The following is a 23652-nucleotide window of genomic DNA, read 5'->3' on the forward strand; positions in this document are numbered from 1 at the left end:
ATATACAGCAGAGCAGTTCAAATCTATAAAAGGAAGTGAAGAAGAGGTTGTATCCTAAGGCACCAACCACGTAATACCTGTATGGACTTACCAAAACTTATAAAGAAGGGATACTGCTGCGACTAGTTGTAAACATCATAAACTCACTAATGTATGGCCTCACAAAATACGTAGCTAGACTTAGAAAACCCCTTGGTGGACACTACAGTCACCATATAAAGAACTTGGCCAGTTTTGTGACAATACTTATCTCCTGCATTTTCAGAGGGAAGATCTGTCTCTAAGCTTTGATGTTACAGCAGTCTTCATGAAAGTGGTTCTTTGAGACTTCCTGGCACTGATAGTGTACCAGTAGAGCTCTTTCAAGAAGCACTCACCACCATGTACTTTAAAAGCAACAGAGAGTTTTACAAACAAATAGATGGAGTAGCCATGGAATCATCATTTCTGCCTGGGAATGCAAATTCCTGCATGCGACATTTTGAGGAAATGGCACTTCAAATTGTCCACCTTAAACCCAACACTTCCTCTGCTATGTTGATGATATATTTGTAGTGTGGGAGCATTGCATACAGGTGCTGGATGAGTTTCTGGGTCACTTAAAAAGTATCCATCAAAATACTATAATCACAATGTAACATCTATGCCTACATCTACATTGTACTCTGCAAGCCACCTAATGGTATGTGGCAGGGTGTACTTTTTGTACGACTAACTGAGCCCTCCAACCATGTTCCACTCATGAATAGAGTGTGGGAAGAATGATTGTTGGTAAGCCTCTGTACTGGCTGTAATTTCTCAAATTTTCTCCTCATGGTCATTAAACGAGGCATATGTGGGGGTAGTGTTGTGACTCGCCAATAATTCGAAGTGCCACCGCGCAGTTACGCGTGTCCTCTACATGCGGCGCTGTCTGCCAGCCATGCAGCAGCAGCGCCACCTAAGCGGCCAGCCAGCCAGCGGCCGCTAGACTTGGACTCAGTTATGATTTGACTGTTAAAGTGTACACACGTCTTACTCTGTTTACTTCATCTGTGACTTTGATGTATTGCATCTTCCTTGAAATTTATTCGTTCAACTTGAAGTTATTACAATTGGCAACGAGGATGGGATTTTTCTTTTCCATCGTTGACCCACATGTTTCCATGGCTACTTTAGAGCAACTATTGCAAGGTCTCCAAGAAAAGCAAACGCTTCTCACAAATGCAATTCATGATTTCGTCACGGCATCAGATGCGGGGCATCTCTCGAAGTCTCTACCTACTTGTCATCCTTATGATGAGATGGTGGAAGACTGGTCTGATTATGAAAAATGTCTTCGACAGCACTTCTTGGCATTTCATGTCGCAGACAAACAAACATGTAAGTCTCTGTTCGTTTCATGGATTTCACCTCAAATGTATCGGTTGTTGTCGCAATTGGCTCCATTGAAAGATCCTGCATCTTTGTCCTTTGCTGAAATGTGCTCACTTCTGTCTGTCTATTTTCAAAAGGAAACGCATGTGGTAGCCTTTCGTGTTGCCTTTTATCATTGTCAAAAACAACCGAATCAATCCTATCACGCTTGGGCTGCTGAACTTCACGGCCTCAGTAGAAAGTGTCAATTTGTTACTGAAGTTCACAAAGAATCCTACGCCGATTGTATGGTACAGGATGCTATTATCTGATCGGCACCCGACAAAGAAGTTAGGCAACGTGCCCTTCAGTTGGCAAATCCGACTCTAGATGAAGTCCTATCCATCGCTCAGTCTTTTGAAATTTCTCGTGCCGCTGGAGTGCAATTAGAGGCATGGGGCGACGTCGGGGAAATACAACCTCTGTGCGATGTTGATGAAGTGTGTGGCGTGTCTCCGCCGGCCGATGTGGCCGCACTATCCTCCCAAGTGCAGCCTCGGTCTAACCGTAAACAAACCTCTAAGAAACTGCAGCAAAACCCACGGCAACTTTCTTCATGTCCACGGTGTTTTACGAAACATTCACAAGAAGATTGTCCACAATGCTGGGCCATGTGTCACAAATGCAAAAAAAAAAAAGGGTCATGTGTCATCCATTTGCAAATCCAACCATATACATGATGTTCATGAACATGACACTGATTCTGATTCTGTGTTGTCTGTCAGTTGTACTTCTTCCCTTTCACGGAAGTTATTCCTCACACTCCAAATACTTGGTCGAGATGTTTGCATGCAGGTGGATACTGGTTCTGCTGCCACCATCATCAATTCTCAGATGTATCTTCAGTTGGGTTCTCCAATCCTGTCACCTGTCACTAGGCAATTACAGACTTACAATAAACAGAAGATTTCTCTCTTGGGACAATTTGATGTTGAGGTCTCTTACAAATCTGTCGTTCGCACTGCTCCCATATTTGTGGTCGACCATAGCAACATGAAGAATCTTTTTGGTTTCAATGCCTTTCGCGTTTTTGTGTTCTCCATAGATGACTCTGTCAATATCGTCTCTGATACTATTCCTTATGTTCAATTGTATTCCTTGTCGACAACATTTTCGTCCCTTTTTCCTCCTGGGTTAGTCCATGCAAATGACTTTGAAGCTCATATCACGCTCATACCTACTGCTCGGCCTAAGTTTTTTCAGGCTCGGCCCATTCCTGTGGCCCTTTGTGATCAGGTCAAATGGGAGCTGGATCATCTCACTGCTTCAGGGGTCTTTCTTCCTGTCACTTCCAGTGAGTGGTCCTCTCCTGTCGTTGCCGTTGCTAAGCCAAATGGTGGTATTCATCTCTGTGGAGATTTCAAAGCCACTGTAAATCCTCAATGCCTTATCGACACTTACCCTATGCCTTGACCTGAAGAATTGTTCACTAAACTTGCTGGTGGCTAGTATTTTTCTAAACTTGACCTGTGAGAAGCTTATCATCAACTTCCTCTCGACACTGCTTCCTGGCAGTTTCTGGTCCTTAACACGCCTTTCAGCCTCTATCAGTACCAACAATTGCCATTCGAGGTTGCCAGTGCCCCTGCTCTCTTTCAGCGATTCTTGGAACAATTATTGCTCACTGTCCCTGGGTGTATAAATTACCAGGACAACATTGTTGTCACTGGCTCCACCACTGACAAACATCTTCAAAATCTCCGCACACTTTTTCATGTCTTACAGCCTACCAGTCTTAAGTGTAATCTTGAGAAATCAAAATTTTTTCAGGCATCTATCATGTACTTGGGGTTTCAACTCTCTCGGGATGGTGTTCGTCCGCTTCACCAAACTGTCGCTGTGATCGATGCCCTCCTTGCCCTTCATCTGTTAAGGAACTGCAGGCCTTCTTGGGGAAAATAGCATACTATCACAAGATTTTACTGTCTGCTGCTTTGGTGGCTCAGCTGTTGCATCGCCTGTTGCATAAAAACGTGCCTTCTCACTGGTCTGCGTCATGCGATGCAGCTTTTCAGAAATTGAAGACTATGCTGAAACAGGCTCCGTGCCTGGCTACTTATTGACCTGGCCAACATCTTGTTCTTGCCATGGACGCCTCTCAATACGGGGTTGGTGCAGTCCTTACGCACCGTTTTTCTGACAGTTGTGAACAACCCATTGCTTATGCCTCCAAAACGCTCACAGATGCCCAACAAAAGTATTCTCAAATTGAAAAAGAAGCTTTGGCCATTATTTATGCTCTTCATAAGTTTGGTGTTTTTCTCTATGGATCCAAATTTCATCTTGTTATGGATCACAAACCACTTGTTTCCTCGTTTCATCCATCAACGTCACTGCAACAAGGCTGCACACCGCCTCCAGCATTGGGCTCTTTACTTGTCTCGTTTCAATTATGAGATTCATTTCCAGCCAACGGCTCGACATGCAAATGCTGATGCACTGTTTCGCCTTCCCATGGGTCCTGATCTGGCATTCGATAGGGGCGAGCTTTTGTGTTTCCACCTGGATGTTGCCGAGCAGCGGGTTGTGGACGGGTTCCCCATCACAGGGGACCAGCTGGCAGCTGCTACGGGTTCTCACCCTACCCTCTCCTGGGTTTCATGCTGTATTCAGAAGGGTTGGTCAGATTGTCTGTCCGCTAAGACTTCTGATCCATTGCGGAACTACTACAATTTGTGTTACCGCCTCACGGCTAGGGATGGTGTTATCCTCCTTTCCACCGACAATGCTTCGCCACGTGTTGTGGTACCTGCGTCTTTTTATGCTTCGGTCTTGCGCCTCCTTCACCAAGGGCACTCGGGTGTCTCTCACACAAAATCTCTGGTGCGCTGTCATGTGTACTGGCCTGGCATCGACTCTGAAATCACACACATGGTCACTGCCTGCGGCCCTTGTGCACCACAGGCCACTGCCCCGAAGTCATATTTGTCACTGTGGCCTTCGCCTGAGAAGCCCTGGGAGCATATTCATGCTGACTTTGCAGGACCTTTTTTAGGTACTTATTGGCTTCTTGACACCTACTCTAATTTTCCTTTCATTGTCCTTTGCATGTCGCCTACCACTGTGGCAACCACCGATGCTTTAGCTTGCATTTTCTCTTTGGAAGCCCTTCCCTCAATTCTTGTTACTGATAATGGTCCACAATTTGCCTCTTTTGATTTTGTGGATTTTTATGCCCGTCATGGCATCATGCATGTCACAGCCCCTCCATTCCATCCACAGTCAAGCGGTGAGGCTGAACGACTGGTCCGCACATTTAAGGCTCAGATGAGGAAACTTCTGACTTCTTCCGCTGATGATGCACTTCTCCAATTTCTGGCTTCTTACCGTTTCACCCCCATGGGCGACCACAGACTGGCTGAGCTCTTACATGGCTGACAGCCCCGCATGCTACTTCATTTTCTGTGGCCTTCCACCTCACGGCCGCAGGTGCCTTCGCTTGGCCGGTTCGCCGCCAACGACCTTGTATGGGTACAGGGATATGGCAGGCAGCCAAAATGGAGTCCTGGCCACATATTACAACACTGTGGCCAACGCCTGTATGAAATCCAGCTGGACACGGGTGTTGCAGTTCATTATTCGGACCAGCTTCGGCCTCGTGTGCCGGCAACGCTGCTACACCAACTTCGGCTCTACCTGACGCTCGCGATACTGGAATCTCTCATTACTCACAATGCAGTCCTCTCATCATCATATTGGTGCCAGCACAAGAACTAAAGCCACCATGAGACATGCCCATGCAGGAACCAGATGAACATCATCTGTCGGAGCAACTCTACTCGCCTCCTTCTCCTACGGACGCAGACACATCGCCAATGTCTCCTGTTATAACAACCGGACTTGCCGCAATGGGCAGATTGGTGCATGGGGCCCCAGCAGAATCGACCCCTATGTCTCCTGTCATCTCGACCTGTTATCATCGGGGACACTTCCGTCTGTACGGGAACCCTCCTCCTCGAGACTTTACGGCCAGCCAAACAACACCTATGGATGTTAGCAATCTACAGGCCATCTCCATCAAGATCTGTGCAAAAAATTCAAAGGGGGGGGGGGGGGGGGAAGTGCTGTGACTCGCCGATCTTTCAAAGTGCCGCCGCGCAGTTATGCGTGTCCTCTACATGCGGCGCTGTCTGCCAGCCATGCAGCAGCAGTGCCACCTAAGCAGCCAGCCAGCCAGCAGCTGCTGGACTTAGACTCAGTTATGATTTGAATGTTAAAGTGTACACACATCTTACTCTGTTTACTTGATCTGTGACTTTGATGTATTGCATCTTCCTTGAAATATATTTGTTCAACTTGAAGTTATTACAGGTGGAGGGAGCAATATGTTGTACAACTCTTCCCAGAAAGTGCTCTCTTGGAATTTCAATGTAAATCTCTCCATGATGCACAACACCTCTCTTGTAATGTATGCCAATGGAGTTTGTTGAGCATCTCTGTAATGCTCTCATGCTGCTAAACTATCCTGCGATGAAATGTGCTGCTCTTTATTGGATCTTCTCTATCTCTTCTATCAGTCCTCTCTGGTAGGGATCCCAGATAGATGAACAATACTCAAGAATGGGTCAAACAAGCACCTTATAAGCCACTTCCTCCATAGATGAGCTACATTTCCTCAAGATTCTTCCTATGAATCTGAGTTTGGCATCTTTTTCCCACTATTTTCCCACTATTTGTTTTATATGGTCATTCCATGTAAGGTTGTTCTGGATAGTTACACCTAGATATTTTATGATGTATTCTGTTTCCAATGGTTTGTCATCAATAGCATAGCAAAACAGTAGTGGATTTCTTTTCCTATGAAGTGTGATATGTTACAATTATTTACATGCAGGGTCAACTGTCAGAGCCTGCACCCTTCATCAATTCTCTGGAGGTCATTCTGGACATTGTTACTATCTTCTGGCATTGCTACTTTGATGGACAACTGCATCACCTGCAATCATTTTTCTTCATGCCAATGCTGGAAATATCACTTTGCCACGAAGAAAAATGATCCTAATCCTACTCCTAATGATCCAACTCTCCAAGACACTATCCAAATTGAACCCTGCCTGGAACAGTTCTGTCCTCTGTCCCAGCGGGACCCACGTCCTCTTCCTCAAAATCACCCTCTCCAAACCTTCCAGGAATTTCTGACTTCCAGCCTTGCCTCTCAATCCTTCTTAACAAACCTTAATCCTACTCCCAACATCACCACTGCTGAAGCCCAGGCTATCCGTGATCTGAAGGCTGACCAATCCATCGTCATTCTTCCGGCGGACAAGGGTTCCACGACCGTGGTACTTAATGGTCGGGAGTATGTGGCTGAGGGACTGCGTCAGCTTTCAGACAACACCACATACAAAGTTTTCCAAGGTAATCCCATTCCTGATGTCCAGGCGGAGCTTCAAGGAATCCTCAGAACCTTAGGCCCCCTGCAAAACCTTTCACCTGACTCCATCAACCTCCTGACCCCACCGACACCCTGCACCCCTACCTTCTACCTTCTTCCTAAAATTCACAAACCCAATCATCCCGGCCGCCCCATTGTAGCTGGTTACCAAGCCCCCACAGAACGTATCTCTGCCTATGCAGATCAACACCGTCAACCCATTACATGCAGTCTCCCATCCTCCATCAAAGACACCAACCACTTTCTCGAACGCCTGGAATCCTTACCCAATCTGTTATCCCCGGAAACCATCCTTGTAACCATTGATGCCACTTCCTTATACACAAATATTCCGCACATCCAGGGCCTCGCTGCAACAGAGCACTTCCTTTCACGCCGATCACCTGCCACCCTACCTAAAACCTCTTTCCTCATTACCTTAGCCAACTTCATCCTGACCCACAACTTCTTCACTTTTGAAGGCCAGACATACCAACAATTAAAGGGAACAGCCATGGGTACCAGGATGGCCCCCTCGTACGCCAACCTATTCATGGGTCGCTTAGAGGAAGCCTTCTTGGTTACCCAGGCCTGCTAACCCAAAGTTTGGTACAGATTTGTTGATGACATCTTCATGATCTGGACTCACAGTGAAGAAGAACTCCAGGATTTCCTCTCCAACCTCAACTCCTTTGGTTCCATCAGATTCACCTGGTCCTACTCCAAATCCCATGCCACTTTCCTTGACGTTGACCTCCATCTGTCCAATGGTCAGCTTCAAACATCCGTCCACATGAAACCCACCAACAAGCAACAGTACCTCCATTATGACAGCTGCCACCCATTCCACATCAAACGGTCCCTTCCCTAAAGCATAGGTCTTCGTGGCAAACGAATCTGCTCCAGTCCAGAATCCCTGAACCATTACACCAACAACCTGACAACAGCTTTCGCATCCCGCAACTACCCTCCCGACCTGGTACAGAAGCAAATAACCAGAGCCACTTCCTCATCCCCTCAAACCCAGAATCCCCCACAGAAGAACCACAAAAGTGCCCCACTTGCGACAGGATACTTTCCGGGACTGGACCAGACTCTGAATGTGGCTCTCCAGCAGGGGTACGACTTCCTCAAATCCTGCCCTGAAATGAGATCCATCCTTCATGAAATCCTCCCCACTCCACCAAGAGTGTCTTTCCGCCGTCCACCTAACCTTCGTAAGCTGTTAGTTCATCCCTATGAAATCCCCAAACCACCTTCCCTACCCTCTGGCTCCTATCATTGTAACCGCCCCCGGTGTAAAACCTGTCCCATGCACCCTCCCACCACCACCTACTCCAGTCCTGTAACCCGGAAGGTGTACACGATCAAAGGCAGAGCCACATGTGAAAGCACCCACGTGATTTACCAACTGACCTGCCTACACTGTGATGCATTCTATGTGGGAATGACCAGCAACAAACTGTCCATTCGCATGAATGGACACAGGCAGACAGTGTTTTTGTTGGTAATGAGGATCACCCTGTGGCTAAACATGCCTTGGTGCACGGCCAGCACATCTTGGCACAGTGTTACACCGTCCGGGTTATCTGGATACTTCCCACCAACACCAACCTATCCGAACTCCGGAGATGGGAACTTGCTCTTCAATATATCCTCTCTTCCCATTACCCACCAGGCCTCAATCTCCGCTAATTTCAAGTTGCCGCCACTCATACCTCACCTGTCATTCAACATCATCTTTGCCTCTGCACTTCTGCCTCGACTGACATCTCTGCCCAAACTCTTTGTCTTTAAATATGTCTGCTTGTGTCTGTATATGTGTGGAGTTATTCCAATCCCGGGAGCGGAAAGACTTACCTTAGGGGGAAAAAAGGATGGGTATACACTCGCACACACACACATATCCACCTTAAAACCCACATCCTTTCATCTTTCCCTCTCCTTCCTTCTTTCCTGATGAGGCAACAGTTTGTTGCGAAAGCTTGAATTTTGTGTGTATGTTTGTGTTTGTTTGTGTGTCTGTCGACCTGCCAGCACTTTCATTTGGTAAGTCACATCATCCTTGTTTTTATATATATATATATATTAATTAATAGAGGGAAACATTCCACACGGGAAAAATATACCCAAAAACAAAGATGAAGTGACTTACCAAACGAAAGCGCTGGCACGTCAATAGACACACAAACAAACACAAACATACACACAAAATTCAAACTTTCGCAACAAACTGTTGCCTCATCAGGAAAGAGGGAAGGAGAGGGAAAGACGAAAGGATGTGGGTTTTAAGGGAGAGGGTAAGGAGTCATTCCAATCCCGGGAGCGGAAAGACTTACCTTATAGAGAGAGAGAGAGAGAGAGGGAAACATTCCATGTGGGAAAAATATATCTAAAAACAAAGATGATATATATATATATCAATATAATGGAAGGAAACATTCCACGTGGGAAAAATTATATATAAAAACAAAGATGAGGTGACTTACCGAACAAAAGCGCTGGCAGGTCGATAGACACACAAACAAACACAAACATACACACAAAATTCAAGCTTTCGCAACAAACTGTTGCCTCATCAGGAAAGAGGGAAGGAGAGGGGAAGACGAAAGGAAGTGGGTTTTAAGGGAGAGGGTAAGGAGTCATTCCAATCCCGGGAGCGGGTGCGAGTGTATACCTGTCCTTTTTTCCCCCTAAGGTAAGTCTTTCCGCTCCCGGGATTGGAATGACTCCTTACCCTCTCCCTTAAAACCCACTTCCTTTCGTCTTCCCCTCTCCTTCCCTCTTTCCTGATGAGGCAACAGTTTGTTGCGAAAGCTTGAATTTTGTGTGTATGTTTGTGTTTGTTTGTGTGTCTATCGACCTGCCAGCGCTTTTGTTCGGTAAGTCACCTCATCTTTGTTTTATATATATATATATATATATATTAGAGGGAAACATTCCACGTGGGAAAAATATATCTAAAAACAAAGATGACGAGACTTACCAAACAAAAGCGCTGGCAGGTCGATAGACACACAAACAAACACAAACATACACACAAAATTCAAGCTTTCGCAACAAACGGTTGCTTCATCAGGAAAGAGGGAAGGAGAGGGAAAGACGAAAGGATGTGGGTTTTAAGGGAGAGGGTAAGGAGTCATTCCAATTCCGGGAGCGGAAAGACTTAGCTTAGGGGGAAAAAAGGACAGGTATACACTAGCACACACATATATCCATCTGCACATACACAGACACAAGCAGACATTTGTAAAAAAAATATAGCCTTTACAAATGTCTGCTTGTGTCTGTGTATGTGCAGATGGATATGTGTGTGTGTGTGTGCGAGTGTATACCTTACCTTTTTTCCCCCTAAGGTAAGTCTTTCTGCTCCCGGGACTGGAATGACTCCTTACCCTCTCCCTTAAAACCCACATCCTTTCGTCTTTCCCTCTCCTTCCCTCTTTCCTGATGAAGCAACCATTTGTTGCGAAAGCTTGAATTTTGTGTGTATGTTTGTGTTTGTTTGTGTGTCTATCGACCTGCCAGCACTTTTGTTTGGTAATTCTCATCATCTTTGTTTTTTATGGATGTATCTACAGCTACCTGTTACTAGAAACTTTGCTTATGCAACAGCTTCTGCAGAAGATAAGTATGCAAACTAGAATGCACTATCTAAAACTATATGCTGTGTACCAGTTCGAGATTTAAACTTAGTAGTACGATGTGGTGGTCTGACATGGGAAAATTACATTAGAAAACTGCCTTATTCAAGGATATGCACCAAGATTTATACAAAAACTAAATCTTACAGTAATTTCCTAACAACTAGTCTACACAGTAAAATAAACAAATATAGCTTATTTCTGTGCAGAAACAAGTAAAAAAAGAAGAAGAAAAAGAAACAGAAACTAAACTAAATTACTGTGTATCAGACAACTGCTGCTTCACTACTGTTGCTGGTGCATCTGCTCAGCTCAGCATCTGCTAGAACACTACAAGAGAATAAATATTTACCTTTTTTGGATATTGCAAGAAGAAAGGAGGCTAACTATGCTAAGAAACACAGTTTTTATCAAGAAGATCTTCATAAACCAATAGCTGTATGCAGTGAGCTGCAGAGGTGTACAGTGCTGATCACTGGTACATAGGGTGCATGTCATCTGTGGCACAGTGCTATAGAAAGAAAAAACATAATTTATGGGACATAGTACTTCATAGAGCAACATGTAAGATACAGTGATGTATAGATTTGTGTAGCACTCAACAAATTACTGAGCAACAGTAATACAGGTTACAGAACACTTGACTAATACTGTTCCTCTGGTGGCTTGTCAGAACATGCCTGGTGGCCTCTGTAAGAGGGACTGTGAACTGTATGGAGGTGTGGTCTCTAAAATTGCATGTGTCATGAGTGAAGGTACATCAGTCCTTCCTTCTAGGAGGTAGGAAAACCACATACACATATTAAAAAACTAGGCACAGCAAAATACATTGTACAGGAAAAAAGTACTGGTATCCAAAAAGCACTTGTGCCATGGAAAAAGGCACTGATCTCACAAGCCGCTGAGATTACAAGTCATGGAAAACACCAATGATGGCACTGACGTCCATTTCATTGCCCAACAATGGGGGCTACTGCAGCATGTGGTGGGCAGTCACTAACATGCAGGGGCGGAAGTGATGAGGAGACGTTTTACCACATCGTCAACCATCTTGTGAGAGGCTGGAGGGGCAGGACCAGGCATGGCATCTCCATAGCGATGTTCTTTTCAAGCTCAGTGGTTGGTGCCAGAGGCATCAGTGGAGTGTCGGAGTCAACGGCCGTATCGGACCCAGCAACAGAGGTGGCGCTGGCTGTGGTGTCAGATGCAACAGGGACTGCACCGGTGATGGCAGTCAAGGAGTGAGGATCTTCCATTCAGCATCCCCCACTGCGGTATGAACCAGCTGTCTGTGGCATAGGAACAGGCATTGGAGCTGATGGCGGAGGTGGAGCCAGTGGGCCTCCTGGAATGGACCCCACCTTGTGCAGTTGCAGCTGGTAGAAGTGATGGGAGTGTGGATGACACACAGACACTAGCCCTGGCGAGGCTCGATGATGGCAGGAACCCAGTTTGGCCAACAGCCGAAACCACAAGGCCAGACAGGTGCACCCGGCTGGAACTGTTACAGAGCCAGTGACGCTGGCAAACGTGGCATTGGGTGCAGAAGTTGAAGGGGAGGGAGGAGTCCGTAGTTGGCATCCATGTAACAGCTCTGGCAGGCTATTGTTCCCACCAGAGTGAAACAGTACAAATTCAGAAAATGGTCTCAAGCTACCTCGGGGGATCTGCCGGATACATATCTCTGCATCTGAATTTTAAATGTCCAAACCATGTGTTCAGTCTCACCATTCGACTGAGGATGAAATGCCGGAGCTGTGAGATGGCGAACACCTCTAGCCTGACAAAAAGATGTAAATTCTCAAGAAATAAACTGGGGGCCATTGTTGGTAACCACGATATACCAAAGACCCTCAGTTGCAAAAATCTTTGACAGGGAGAATAGTAACTGCCATGGACGTGGACGGACAATGGGACATGTCGGGAAACTTGTAATAGGCATCCACTGCAATGAGCCAATACTGATTTAAGAAAGGCCCAGCAAAACTGACGTAGATGCTCCCACATGTGCTGCCAGGGGGGAAATAGATGCCTGTCAGGCTGCCTCTGCACAAAAGAAAGGACCCAACTAAGTACAGGATCTGTGGTGAGGGCTGATGCTGTCATGGTACTAGTGATGGGAAAACTATCAACCGCACTCTGGTTCTCAGTATCTACATAGAAACAAGGTGACTCATTCTGATTGAATGCTAGGTCCAGCCTGATCAGAAGGCGAGATAAGGCATCAGGATTGGCATGCTGCGCTGTTGGCCAGTAATGGATTTAATAATGATAACAGGAGAGGAAGAGAGCCCCTGCAGCAAATGACGTGCTGCCTTGTCTGGCACAGAAGCTGAAGGGTTGAAAAGAGCAACCAATGGCTTGCGATCAGTGATTAAATGGAACTTAGAACCATACAAGAAGACATGAAACTTATTGAGGGTGAATACAATCACTAAAGCCTCCTTTTCAATCAGAGAATACCGCTGCTGTGTGGGAGTTAAAGTCTTAGAAGCACAAGCAATGGGATGTTCAGTGCTGCTCGCGTATTTGTGCGCCAGCTCTTGCTAAGGGGCATCTGTAGCCAACATGAGATGCTGACCTGGCTGAAAAGTGGCCAGACACAGGGCAGATTGAAGCTTAGATTTAAATGAAATGAATGCTCAGTCAGATGGGGATCAGAAAAAAGAACATTTTTACACAAAAGCACATGCAGAGGCTGAGCAACAGTGATTGGGCCTGGCAAAAACTTACGGTAGCACGCAACTTTACCTAGAAATGTCTGCGGTTCCTTAACAGACATCAGCTATGCCAAAGCCAAAATTGCATCAACATGGAGATGCAATGGCCTGACTATTTGAGAAACCTCAAAACCTATGTACTCAATTGTTGGCTGAAAAAAATGAGATTTGGTAAGTCTGCACTTGAGACCTGCAGACTGCAGAACAGAAAACAACAATCAGAGGTTTCTAAGGTAGTCTGAGGTGGAAGAACTCAAAACAGTGATGTTGTCAAAGTAATTGGTGCTGTGGACCACAGAGGCTATGAGCTGTCCTAAAACATGCTGAAGAACTGCAGGTGTGCTAGTGATGCCAAAAGGCAAATGCTGATATTGGTATAGGCTGATAGGTGTATTGACAACAAGAAGGCGCCTAGTGGCCTCATCCAAGGGGAGCTGGAGGTATGCTTCCAACAAAATAGTGGCCACCTGATAAATTTGTGAGCAACTCACCAGGATGGGGCAAAGGGTATGTATCTGTTACGAATGGTACATTAATCATAACAATGAAGCTGCCGCAGAGGCAAAGCTCGCCCATCGGCTTCTTAATGAAGATGAGTGGTGTAGCCCATTGACTGGAGGAAACAGGGTGAATGACATCAAGCAACATCAAATGGTCTAATTCAGCCTTGACAGAGTCACACAACACGACAGGCACCTGCTGCGCCCAAAAGAAATGAGAGCAGGCAGAGTTTTTGATGGTAATGTGGGCCTGAAAACTGGTAATACAGCCAAGACCAGGAGAAAACAAAGATCTTTCCTTATTCGTGTCAGAGGTACACTAAAATGTACACATATACTATACACACAGAGAAAACTATACAGTATTAATCCAGAACTGGGCAACTTTCATAGTATTGGGTGCTGCAGATGTTAAATTCTTCATGCTACAGCTGGCTGGGCATGAGTTACATTTGAAGAAATGCCAGGTTGTCTGCAATTCACCGCATTCGCACAGTGTTGTGTTGGCAGTTGGAAGTTCCATTTAAGGAGATTGTCCCTCAATCTTGCGACTTCGGTCCGTAGTCTGTCCGAGGACTTCCAGATGACCCCTTCTCCATGTGTCCAGGTGGCAGCGATTCTTGTGGTGTCATCCAGTGGCATCTTTCTTTCCACTTGGTGAGTCAGGTAGCTGCAGCTGATCCTTCTAAGGGCTGTGAGGTTGTTGGAAAACTCTTCCTGGACTTCAGTCTTGGCTTGGCAGGTTGATGTCCAAAGAGTGGACATGAGGACACTGTATTTGATTTATGCTTCTCAATGTTAGTGGCGACCTCTCTCCTGATGTTACATGGAGCAATCCCAGTGAGACACTGAACTTTGTCCATGGTGGTTGGCCTTAGGCAGCCTGTAATGATCCTGCAGCTGTCATTTAAGGCTACATCAACCTGCTTTGCATGTACTGAATTGTACCACACTGGGATAACATACTCTCCTGCAGAATTGCATAAGGCAAGAGCTGTTGTTCTTAATGTTTGTGGATGAGTACCCCAGTTCGATCCCACCAGTTTCCGAAGAAGGCAGTTTCTGCTTCAGACAATGTTCCTTGTGGCTTAGTGTATGGTCGAGAGTGACACCCAAATTCATGGGGTGCGAACAATATTCTAGTGCAACTCCATTCAAGAATATTTCAAGTTTCCTGTCAGCTTGTTTATGTTTCAGATGGAATTAACACACTTGCGTTTTCTTAGGATTGGGTGTGAGATGATTTTTTTCATAGTAAGTACCAAGCTGTTATAGACCATTTGTGAGCATTATCTCTGCATCTTCAAACCAATTGCCCTGGGCAGCGAGAACAAGGTCATCAGTGTATATGAAGCTTTTGCATCCTTGAGGCTGTGGCTGATCATTAGTGTACACTTCCTTGAGGGAGACCATTCTTTTGAGTTCTCCATCAGTTGTGTTTTCCTTGGAAGTCCATGAAAAAATGTTGATTCTGTAGGAGTGTTGCAATTATCCTTGTCAGCGTGTAGTCATTAGTCAGGTTGTAGATTTTGTGCAGTAACACTCTGTGGTTTATGGTGTCAAAGGCCGTTGAACGGTCAACAAATGCTACACCTGTTATCTTTTTCTGCTCAAAGCCATCTTCTATGAACTGAGAAAAATAAGGATTTGTGAGGTGCAATTCTTTCCTAGTCTAAAGCCAGCTTGCTGTGAGATAAGAAGTGGATCAACTACCGCAGTTAGGTGGTGAAGAATCATTCTCTCTAGGATCTTATAGAGATGGCAAAGGAGAGATATTGGCCTGAAGTTCTATGGATCCATTGGTGACTTTCCAGGTTTTAGTATTGCAATCACATGTTCCACGCACCATAATTTCGGGAAAACACAGAGCAGAGGGACTCCAGTTGCTGACTTGTAACTTGATCTAACACCAAATTTATCTCATCAGCAATGGAGAAACCGAAAGAATTAAATGCATTTAAGTTGAACAGGTCTGCAGTATGGAAATGATTCACAACAAGGAAGGTGAGAGGGTGAACAACAGATTTGTATGAGAGAGGAGTGGTGAACTGACCTAGGGATTGGAATCTCCTGTTTATTGTAGCTAATCAACTTCCATGAAACCAGTGTGAGGGGAAGGCAGCCAAAGTCCATGTACATTTGTGCATTTACTAAAGTCACTGCAGCTCCTATGTTCACTTGCGTTTTTAGCAATTTATGAAACACATGCAAATAAATAAACAATTTATTCAGGGAGACAGTCATTGTAGAGATAGAGTTTATGTCCACCGGTACTATTGTGTCTGCCACATTTGAAGAGGAGTTGCACACTGATGAAATGTGGCCTTTCTTTTGAGATATTCTGCAAACAGCCAAATGTTTAGGAGACACAGCATGCTCATTCTGGACAAAGCAGTATGGGTGAGATGGTAGGGGGCATGCAGCCACTGCTGTGACATGGCCTGTTGCGCTGTGGATGTAACCGATGCTGCCCGTTGTGGCACTGAGTCGAAGACTGTACTGCTGCACAGCTTCCCTATCATTTTGAACACTTGTAGCATGCCTAACAGGTGTTAACTGAGCAATTTCCTGTACCTCCCCCCATACAACAATCTGATCATCTGTGGCACATGACACATCCATAAGTGTCAGATTCTCACATTGAAATGCTTTTTCACAGACTTATCTATCTGGGGGAAGATGAATATTAACATCACACACTATGTGATCAGTGTAGGACTCATGGTGGGTACAATGATGGTTCAATTCATATAATTCTACAGCCCAAACTTTGTAAGATTGGCCTGGGCATCTCTAATAATGTTAAAATTCTACACGCATCACAGTGACATGCATTCTGTCACAGTAATAGGTTGAGAGAAACTTGCACATTTCATCAAATGACAACCTGGCTGGTTCTTGCAAAAGCACAAGTTGGCAAAACAATTGATAAATGAGCTGTGAAAACTAGGAAAGAAAGTCATACACTAGTTAGCATTGCCCACACAAAAAACTCGGAAATGTTGGCATAACAGTGTCTTGTAGGAGTCCCAATCATCAGTCAGTTCTCCATATGCCAGAAGGGGTGATGTTTGCATTGATGGGAGAGTAACCTGCTGTGAACATGCAGACGTTGCCTAATTGAGAATCGTGGTGAGAGCCTGCTATTGTTCTATGAAAGCTTACTGCTGGGCAGTGATACGTGGAGTATTTCTTCCATCAAGATGTTCATCAGGTGACTTAGTACTGACACTAAGACGTGGGGAAAACATAACCCTCGCTCATCACCAAGTTCGCTGTAGCAAGAACAAATGTGATTTATGGAACATAGTATTTTATAGAGCAACACATAAGATTCATTGAAGAACAGGGTGTGCATAGCACTGAACACATTGACAGGACAACAGTAATACAGGTTACAGAATAGACCATGCACTCATTTGAAATCGCTTAAATATTGATGTTTCTTTCGCGGCTCACCAGGGTGCACCAGGAAGTCGATCCATGTGGCCTCTATATGTGAGCCTGTGAACTGTATGGATGCGCGATCTCTGAAATTACACACATCATATGTGAAGGTGCATCACATACAAAGTCTCACAACTAATGTACAACACCTCACAAAAGTGTCCTGTCAAAATGGGTGCATTGGCACAGAGCAGAAGGGCCTTCAAGGAATGAAAATATGCAACAAACCAGACAGAATTGGAAGGAGACAAGAGTCTGGCTTTCTTCCTTCTATGGGGCCTCTCTCAGCCAAGATCGCAGGTCTGCTTGGGAAATCAAACATCAAAACTGTCTTCCAAACACTGTTGAAGATGAAAGATATTCTTAGCTCTGTAAGGAACCTCTGAAACTCCACCTACCTGGAATATGTAGCATCCCATGTGAAGCTTTCAATCTGAATGTGGCTACCATTGTGTCGTATCGCAAAATGGTACGAGGAACACATTAGATGTGTTTGCCAATTACACACAGAGAAATCAGCAGTGGCAGAGTACAATTTAGATGAAGAACACACTGTATGTTTAATATTGAGAAGACCAAGATGATTTGCCGAACAAGTGGCTACTGGGGAAGCATAATAAAGGTATAAGAGGAACAAATGTTATCAACTAAGACTGAGATGGAATTCCATGTTAGTAGCTATACACTGAGAGCATGTCCAGCAGAAGCTAGAATGAAAGACAGGTCAAGAAAATTTATGCAGAGGTTAGAGCACAATGTCTGGCTTACCCCCATGCTACTAGCCCACCCTCACCTTTCTCCCCTCATGCCAGTCACCTAAGACCATGGCACCCACAGTCAAATGGAGAGGACATCTGCCCAAGAATATAAATATAAGGAAATCCACAGTATCTTGACACTATGTCAGGAAATTATGAGTATGAGATTGATCAAAATGTTGTGGTATCTCAACACTGCCACCTGGGTGGAACCCAGTGAGCTTTTCATCAGAAAATTAACATTATTTCTCTTAAACAACTGTGCCACAATAAGTTTCCTGAGCAGATCTGTAAATGGCAAACATGTAGTGATACAGATATCTATTTTGTAAGAAACTTGTAGTTTTTGTCCTAATTGACACATTTTACATCACAATTTATAATAAGTATTATCACTGGGATATTTATCTAAACAAATGTAAGTAACTGTTGTTCTTTGATTTTTAAAGTAACAAAATAACTGCTACCACTATTTTAACACGCACAAGTGTCTTACTACAGTTGCTGGCAATGGTCAGAAAGATGTGGAGCAGCAATGCAATTGTAACTCAAATCCTAGTACCTGCCTCAAACTAATGATGATAGACGACAAGTGCTTTTTCAAATAATTTGCAACTGTTCGTGGTTTCTTTCAATAACATTTAATTTCTATTTCTTCTCTGCCTTTTTCTCCAGAGAAAGTAATTGCATGTTAAGTACCAAAATCTCCATAGTGAATGTTTGTTTCCCATTGCCTGCCTATTAGCATTGGTCTAGCTTCGACCCTTTCCATTTGGAAAAGCAGGAAGTCATCTTGCTCAGGTAAGGACTGTCCTTGTAGGTGGATCTGGGAACTTGGCAGTGGGCAGTGATGAAAAAAAGACTCTCAAGTCCTCTCACATCCTGTATTGTAATAATCTTTATTTCTGGTGTCCTGCTCTTTTTAATTGTAAGAATTGCTCATTCAGTTAACAACATTTATGTGTCTTATACTACTCGAAGACCAATAACAATCATTACTGTACATGGCTTTCATAATAAACTACTTTTTTCTGTAGATAGCTGCTAGTACTGCAGAGGAGACTAGACAGACCAATGTCACACTGGTGGCCGCTCTAAGCTGCAGTAATGATACTACTTGGAACTGTTCAGCAGAGGGAAAAATGAGGGTATTGAATTCACTGGATTCGCCATCTGATCCATGGATATATTTTCTGGTATGAATCATCTTTTATTATTTAATCATTCAGGTTCAGCAAGATTAATATAATTAAGAATTTATGGGGGTTCAGCTGTGTTTATACCAACTGCCACTACACTTTTTTATTTTTGAAATAACCAGTAGCACTCTATCATTTCTTACATTGTTGATATTTGTACCTTGAGTTTCCATGTTTGATTTTGTTCACCATATATAATATGATGTAAAGGTCTTTAACCAGTTGCCAGCAGACATCAGGAACAAAATTGCAAATTATCACTTATTCAATAATAAAGTAAGTAGTGTAATAATATACTACTCTACAATTTATCAGAATATTTGCACTGGAGGGTGTCAATTCCAGTTAACATTAGTGCTAATGTTCAGCATATTGCTATTAACTTTTCCATGATACAGGACCTACAGCGATCCCTCAAGTAAGGAAAGTTATATAAGTGAGTAGTATGACATGGTAAATAAAAACAGTGTCTTGGTATTATAGGAGGTAGAGCAGTATCTTTGTTTTCCAGAGTAGCTTCTTTTATACTAACACAAATAATTTTCTGATTTGTAATACATTGAAAAGTAATGCAGAAGTAATTCTGTGAATTAAAAATGGGAGTAGATTACCATTAACTATGATTGGTTGTTATGATACTTCACAGTAGCTGCTTCTGCCTGGTAATGCATAACTTTAGCAATTCTTCAGACTTTCCCAGTGATCTGTTGACATTGTGAGCTGTTGGGTATTCTGCCAGATATCAGGGTCATTCATGCACAATATTTTGACTGTGTGATTAATTATCTTCATCAGATGCTACCTGAGGCTGCTTTTAAAGTGGAATGCATCCAGTATTTGTACTTAATGTTTCCCACCTCCATGGTTGGTTCTCTGCAATGCTCAAACTAGCAGCATCCTTATCCTGGTATTTTGTCTTTGGTCCAGTGCACTTGTCTGCTGCTTGGTCAGGTGTAGTTCTTTGTATTACCTATGTGTTCAGCTCCTGCTAGAAGCATCCTGCGACATTCCATCTTCAATCCGGTGCCCCTGGTAGACTGTTGGGGGTTTGTTCCCCATGTCCACACCCTCAGTTCTTCTTTTTGTTGAGCTCTGCTGGTGCTGTCATTGCATCTTCAGCAACTTCAGTAGGGGCTCCCAGGATCTACTGAGTTGGTACCCAGTGTTGTGATTTGTGAGATTTTCCATCAGCTTTACCTCTATAGGCTCCCTTATAACAATGTCCCAGTATTTGGGTGTCTGTGTCAGAACCATCATTTCATCATAGTTCATGGAATGATTGACTTTCATAGTGCTCAACAATGACTGATTTAGTTACCTGCCTTAGTTGGGTGTGTCTCTGATGTTGTCTGAATCTGATATGCACTGTCCTAGTTGTTCAGCCAATGTACAACATGCCACATTGGCATGGCATATTATAAATTCCTGGTTTTCATACTCCCGGGTCATCTTTCACACTTCCCAGTGGTCCTCTTATTTTGGTAAGTGGACAGAACACACACTTAACATTATGCTTCCTGAGAATCCTGCTGATATTGGCAAAAATACATCCCACATAGTGCAGGAATGTTGCAGTTGTTGCCTCTTCATGCTCTTCTTCTAGACTGTGTGGTAGTCTGGTCGGTTGAAGGGCCTTCTGAATCTGTTTACAGGTGTATTTGTTCTTGGAGAACATCGATTGTCACTAAACTATCTAGGTCTGACAAGGAGTGCACCCTGCAGACCCTGTCTACAAAACTCCTTTTTCTGTTCTGGCTGGTGACAGCTAGTGGCTTGCATGTGTAAATCAGTGTGTGTAGGTTTGCTGTACACACTGTGGCCAAATGACTCATCTACTCTTCTTTTGACAAGTATATCCAAAAGTGGTAACTGCCCATCCTTTTCCAGTTCCAAGGTGAACTTAAATAATTGGGTCTGTGTGAGTTAAGATGTTCCAGAAAGTCACTGATCGTCTCCCTGCAATGAGGCCAGATCACAAAGGTATCAATCACACACCTGAAGAAGCATGTGAGTTTCTATCTAGCTATCTCTAATGCCTCTTATGAGAGAGAGGGTTCAAGAATATATAATGTCACAGGATGCTTCTAGCAGGGGTGGACGACACGGGGAACACCTAGAACTGCACCGGCCTTAAAATGGAACACCAGTGTGCAAATGGGTACATGGGACCAAGTATGAAACACCAGCTCTTAGTCTGGTGCACTGCACTGATGAGGGAATGCCTAAGAACATTTCTAGCTGGAACAGATGGCAGAGGGCATGTCTGGAACCACATCGGATCAGAAACAGAATGCCAGTATGCAGACAGGTGCATCGGATTGAAGAGGGTATCCCTTAGGACCCTGCTAGTGGGAGTGGACTGCAGACAGACCACCTGGAACTGACCATGGAAGGGGATGACATAGGTGTAAATACTGAACTCGTTCCACGTGATGAGCAACCGCAGGTAGCACCTGATAAAGATAATGAGTCATGCTGTCAAAATATCATGCATTAATATCACTGATATCCTGTAGACTACCTGACACCTCAAGATGTCAATACATCACTGGAAAAGTCTGAAGAGTTACATTAAGAGACTCTACAGGGAAGAGACATACCAAACAATCAAGAAGCTGGAGAAGCTTTGACAGAGGAAAGGAAAGATGCTGAGATCCCTCAGTTTCCTGCTGAGATGTCAAGATGGAGAAGTAGTACTAGTTTTTGCCAGGATTAAGCATCACATCAGCAGTGAACGAGATAAAAGATTGGGTGAGTATGGCATTTCTGAGAGAGAGGATTCAATAATATGTGCCACAGATGAGATGTGGTAGCCAGGGAGCTTTTGCCCCTTCACCTGGACTGACAGCCTCCTAAGCAGCTGAAGTTTGGGACAGGATAGACATTGGATCTTGATGTCTAGTGAAATGTGCCAACAAACGTGGCTCAACATGATAGTCTGCCAACTTTGACTGAATGAGTATGAAAGCACAGCAGATGGAGGGAACTCACACTGTGGTTAATTTAGGCAGCAAGTTGTTTGATGAAACCACTTTGAAGATACTGAGCAGGGGTCTCAAGTTCACAATGACTCCTAGAAATATGCTCGTTTCATGTTTCATCAGTAGAATACCTGAAACCTGGGGCAAGTGGCTAATACACTTCCACCAACTGTGACAGAAGAAATTTGTCAGGTGATCTAAATGGCACTCACTAAGGCAAAGTCTCCAAAACTGAACATCTCAAGTGATGTGAGGCTTTCACCCAAGAGGCTCAGCTAAGACAGCAGCGTTACGATGTTGCCAGCAGACAAAGGTAACTTCACAATGATTTTGCAATTGATTGTGATTACAATTTCCGAATGACCATGCATACTAATGTTTGGAATGTGACCCTATGGACAAAATGGACAAGAGGACCAAGGCTCTCTTGAAGGAAATTGGCATTTCTGATGAGGTCATTAAACAACTATGAATGTGAGCACCAGTTCCAACTAGACTATATGGGCTGCTGAAAGTACATAAAGAGGGAATGCCACTGTGCCCAATTGTCAGCAACATTGGTGCATCAACAAATCCAAGAGCCAAGAGCTTGAAGAAACTGCTGTTCCCTTATGTGGGGAAGTGTGTTCACACCATCCACAGCTTGAATGATTTCTTGCAGTGTTTCAAGCAACTACATATCACAGAATGTGATGTAATGGTCAGTTTTGATGTCATACCCCTGTTGTTCACCAGGATGCCACTGGAAGCAATTGCAGAGAAATTTGGTGATTCTCTCTTGGATCTGTTCAGACATATACTGATCTCAACTTATTTTCTTTACGGAAGCCAGTATTACTAGCAGACAGAAGGTGTAGGCATGGGCAGCCCTCAGTCTCCAGTGGTTATCATAATGTTCACGGAGAGATAAGAAGAGGAGGCATTACAGATGGTTTGATAAAAACCCACTTGCTTCTGCAGGTATGTGGACAGTACCTTTGTGGTCTGACTTCATGACTGGGAGAGACCCAATGAGTTTCTGGATCATCCTCTCACACACCAACAAAATATTATGAAGACTTCCTGAAAAGTAATGCCTCCAAATATTTTATGTGAAAATTCTTTTGTTTTTTTTCACGTCTACATATATATTTCTCAACATAGTCGTTCTCACAACGAACACATTTCTCCCAACAAGAGACCAGTTTATTGATACTGTCACTGTAGAATGTTTGGCTTTGTTAATGAAGTCACAACCTCACCTCTTGTTGCACAGCTTCATCGCTATAAAAGTGAATTCCTTGAAGGTGTTCTCTAAGTTCTGGAAACAGATGAAAACTGGATGAAGCCAAGTCAGCAAGTATGGAGGATGATTGAAGACAGTGAAACCAAGGTGGTGGATTATTGCAGATGTCGCAATGCTTGCATGTGGTCTTGCATTGTCATGCTGAACAAGAGGGTGCCCCATGTGTTTACACGCCACAGTTCAGAGCTCTCTAGTGGCAGAAAACAGTAACTATGTAGTCATGAAAAGAAAAGCTGCAGAATATTATTAACGTTTGTTTTATCTGAAAAGCTTTATCAGTTTTCACATTAAAAATTCAGAGGCATTACTTTTCAGAATACTCTCATAAGTTCCTCATGGAACTGATAAG

The 23652-nt window shown here is 44.0% G+C and overlaps 1 protein-coding gene across 1 annotated transcript in view; it reads left to right on the forward strand.

The window, feature by feature from the left end:
- The window catches only part of LOC124709035 (alpha-glucosidase-like), a 233687-nt gene that overhangs the window by 199687 nt on the left and 10348 nt on the right, over positions 1 to 23652 (forward strand). Inside the window, exon 13 of the mRNA XM_047240682.1 lies at positions 18876 to 19034. Coding sequence (XP_047096638.1) covers positions 18876 to 19034 — 159 coding nt within the window. The remainder of the gene's footprint in view (positions 1 to 18875; positions 19035 to 23652) is intronic.

Source organism: Schistocerca piceifrons, chromosome 7 (assembly GCF_021461385.2).
Source record: "Schistocerca piceifrons isolate TAMUIC-IGC-003096 chromosome 7, iqSchPice1.1, whole genome shotgun sequence".
Classification (NCBI taxonomy): Eukaryota; Metazoa; Arthropoda; class Insecta; order Orthoptera; family Acrididae; genus Schistocerca; species Schistocerca piceifrons.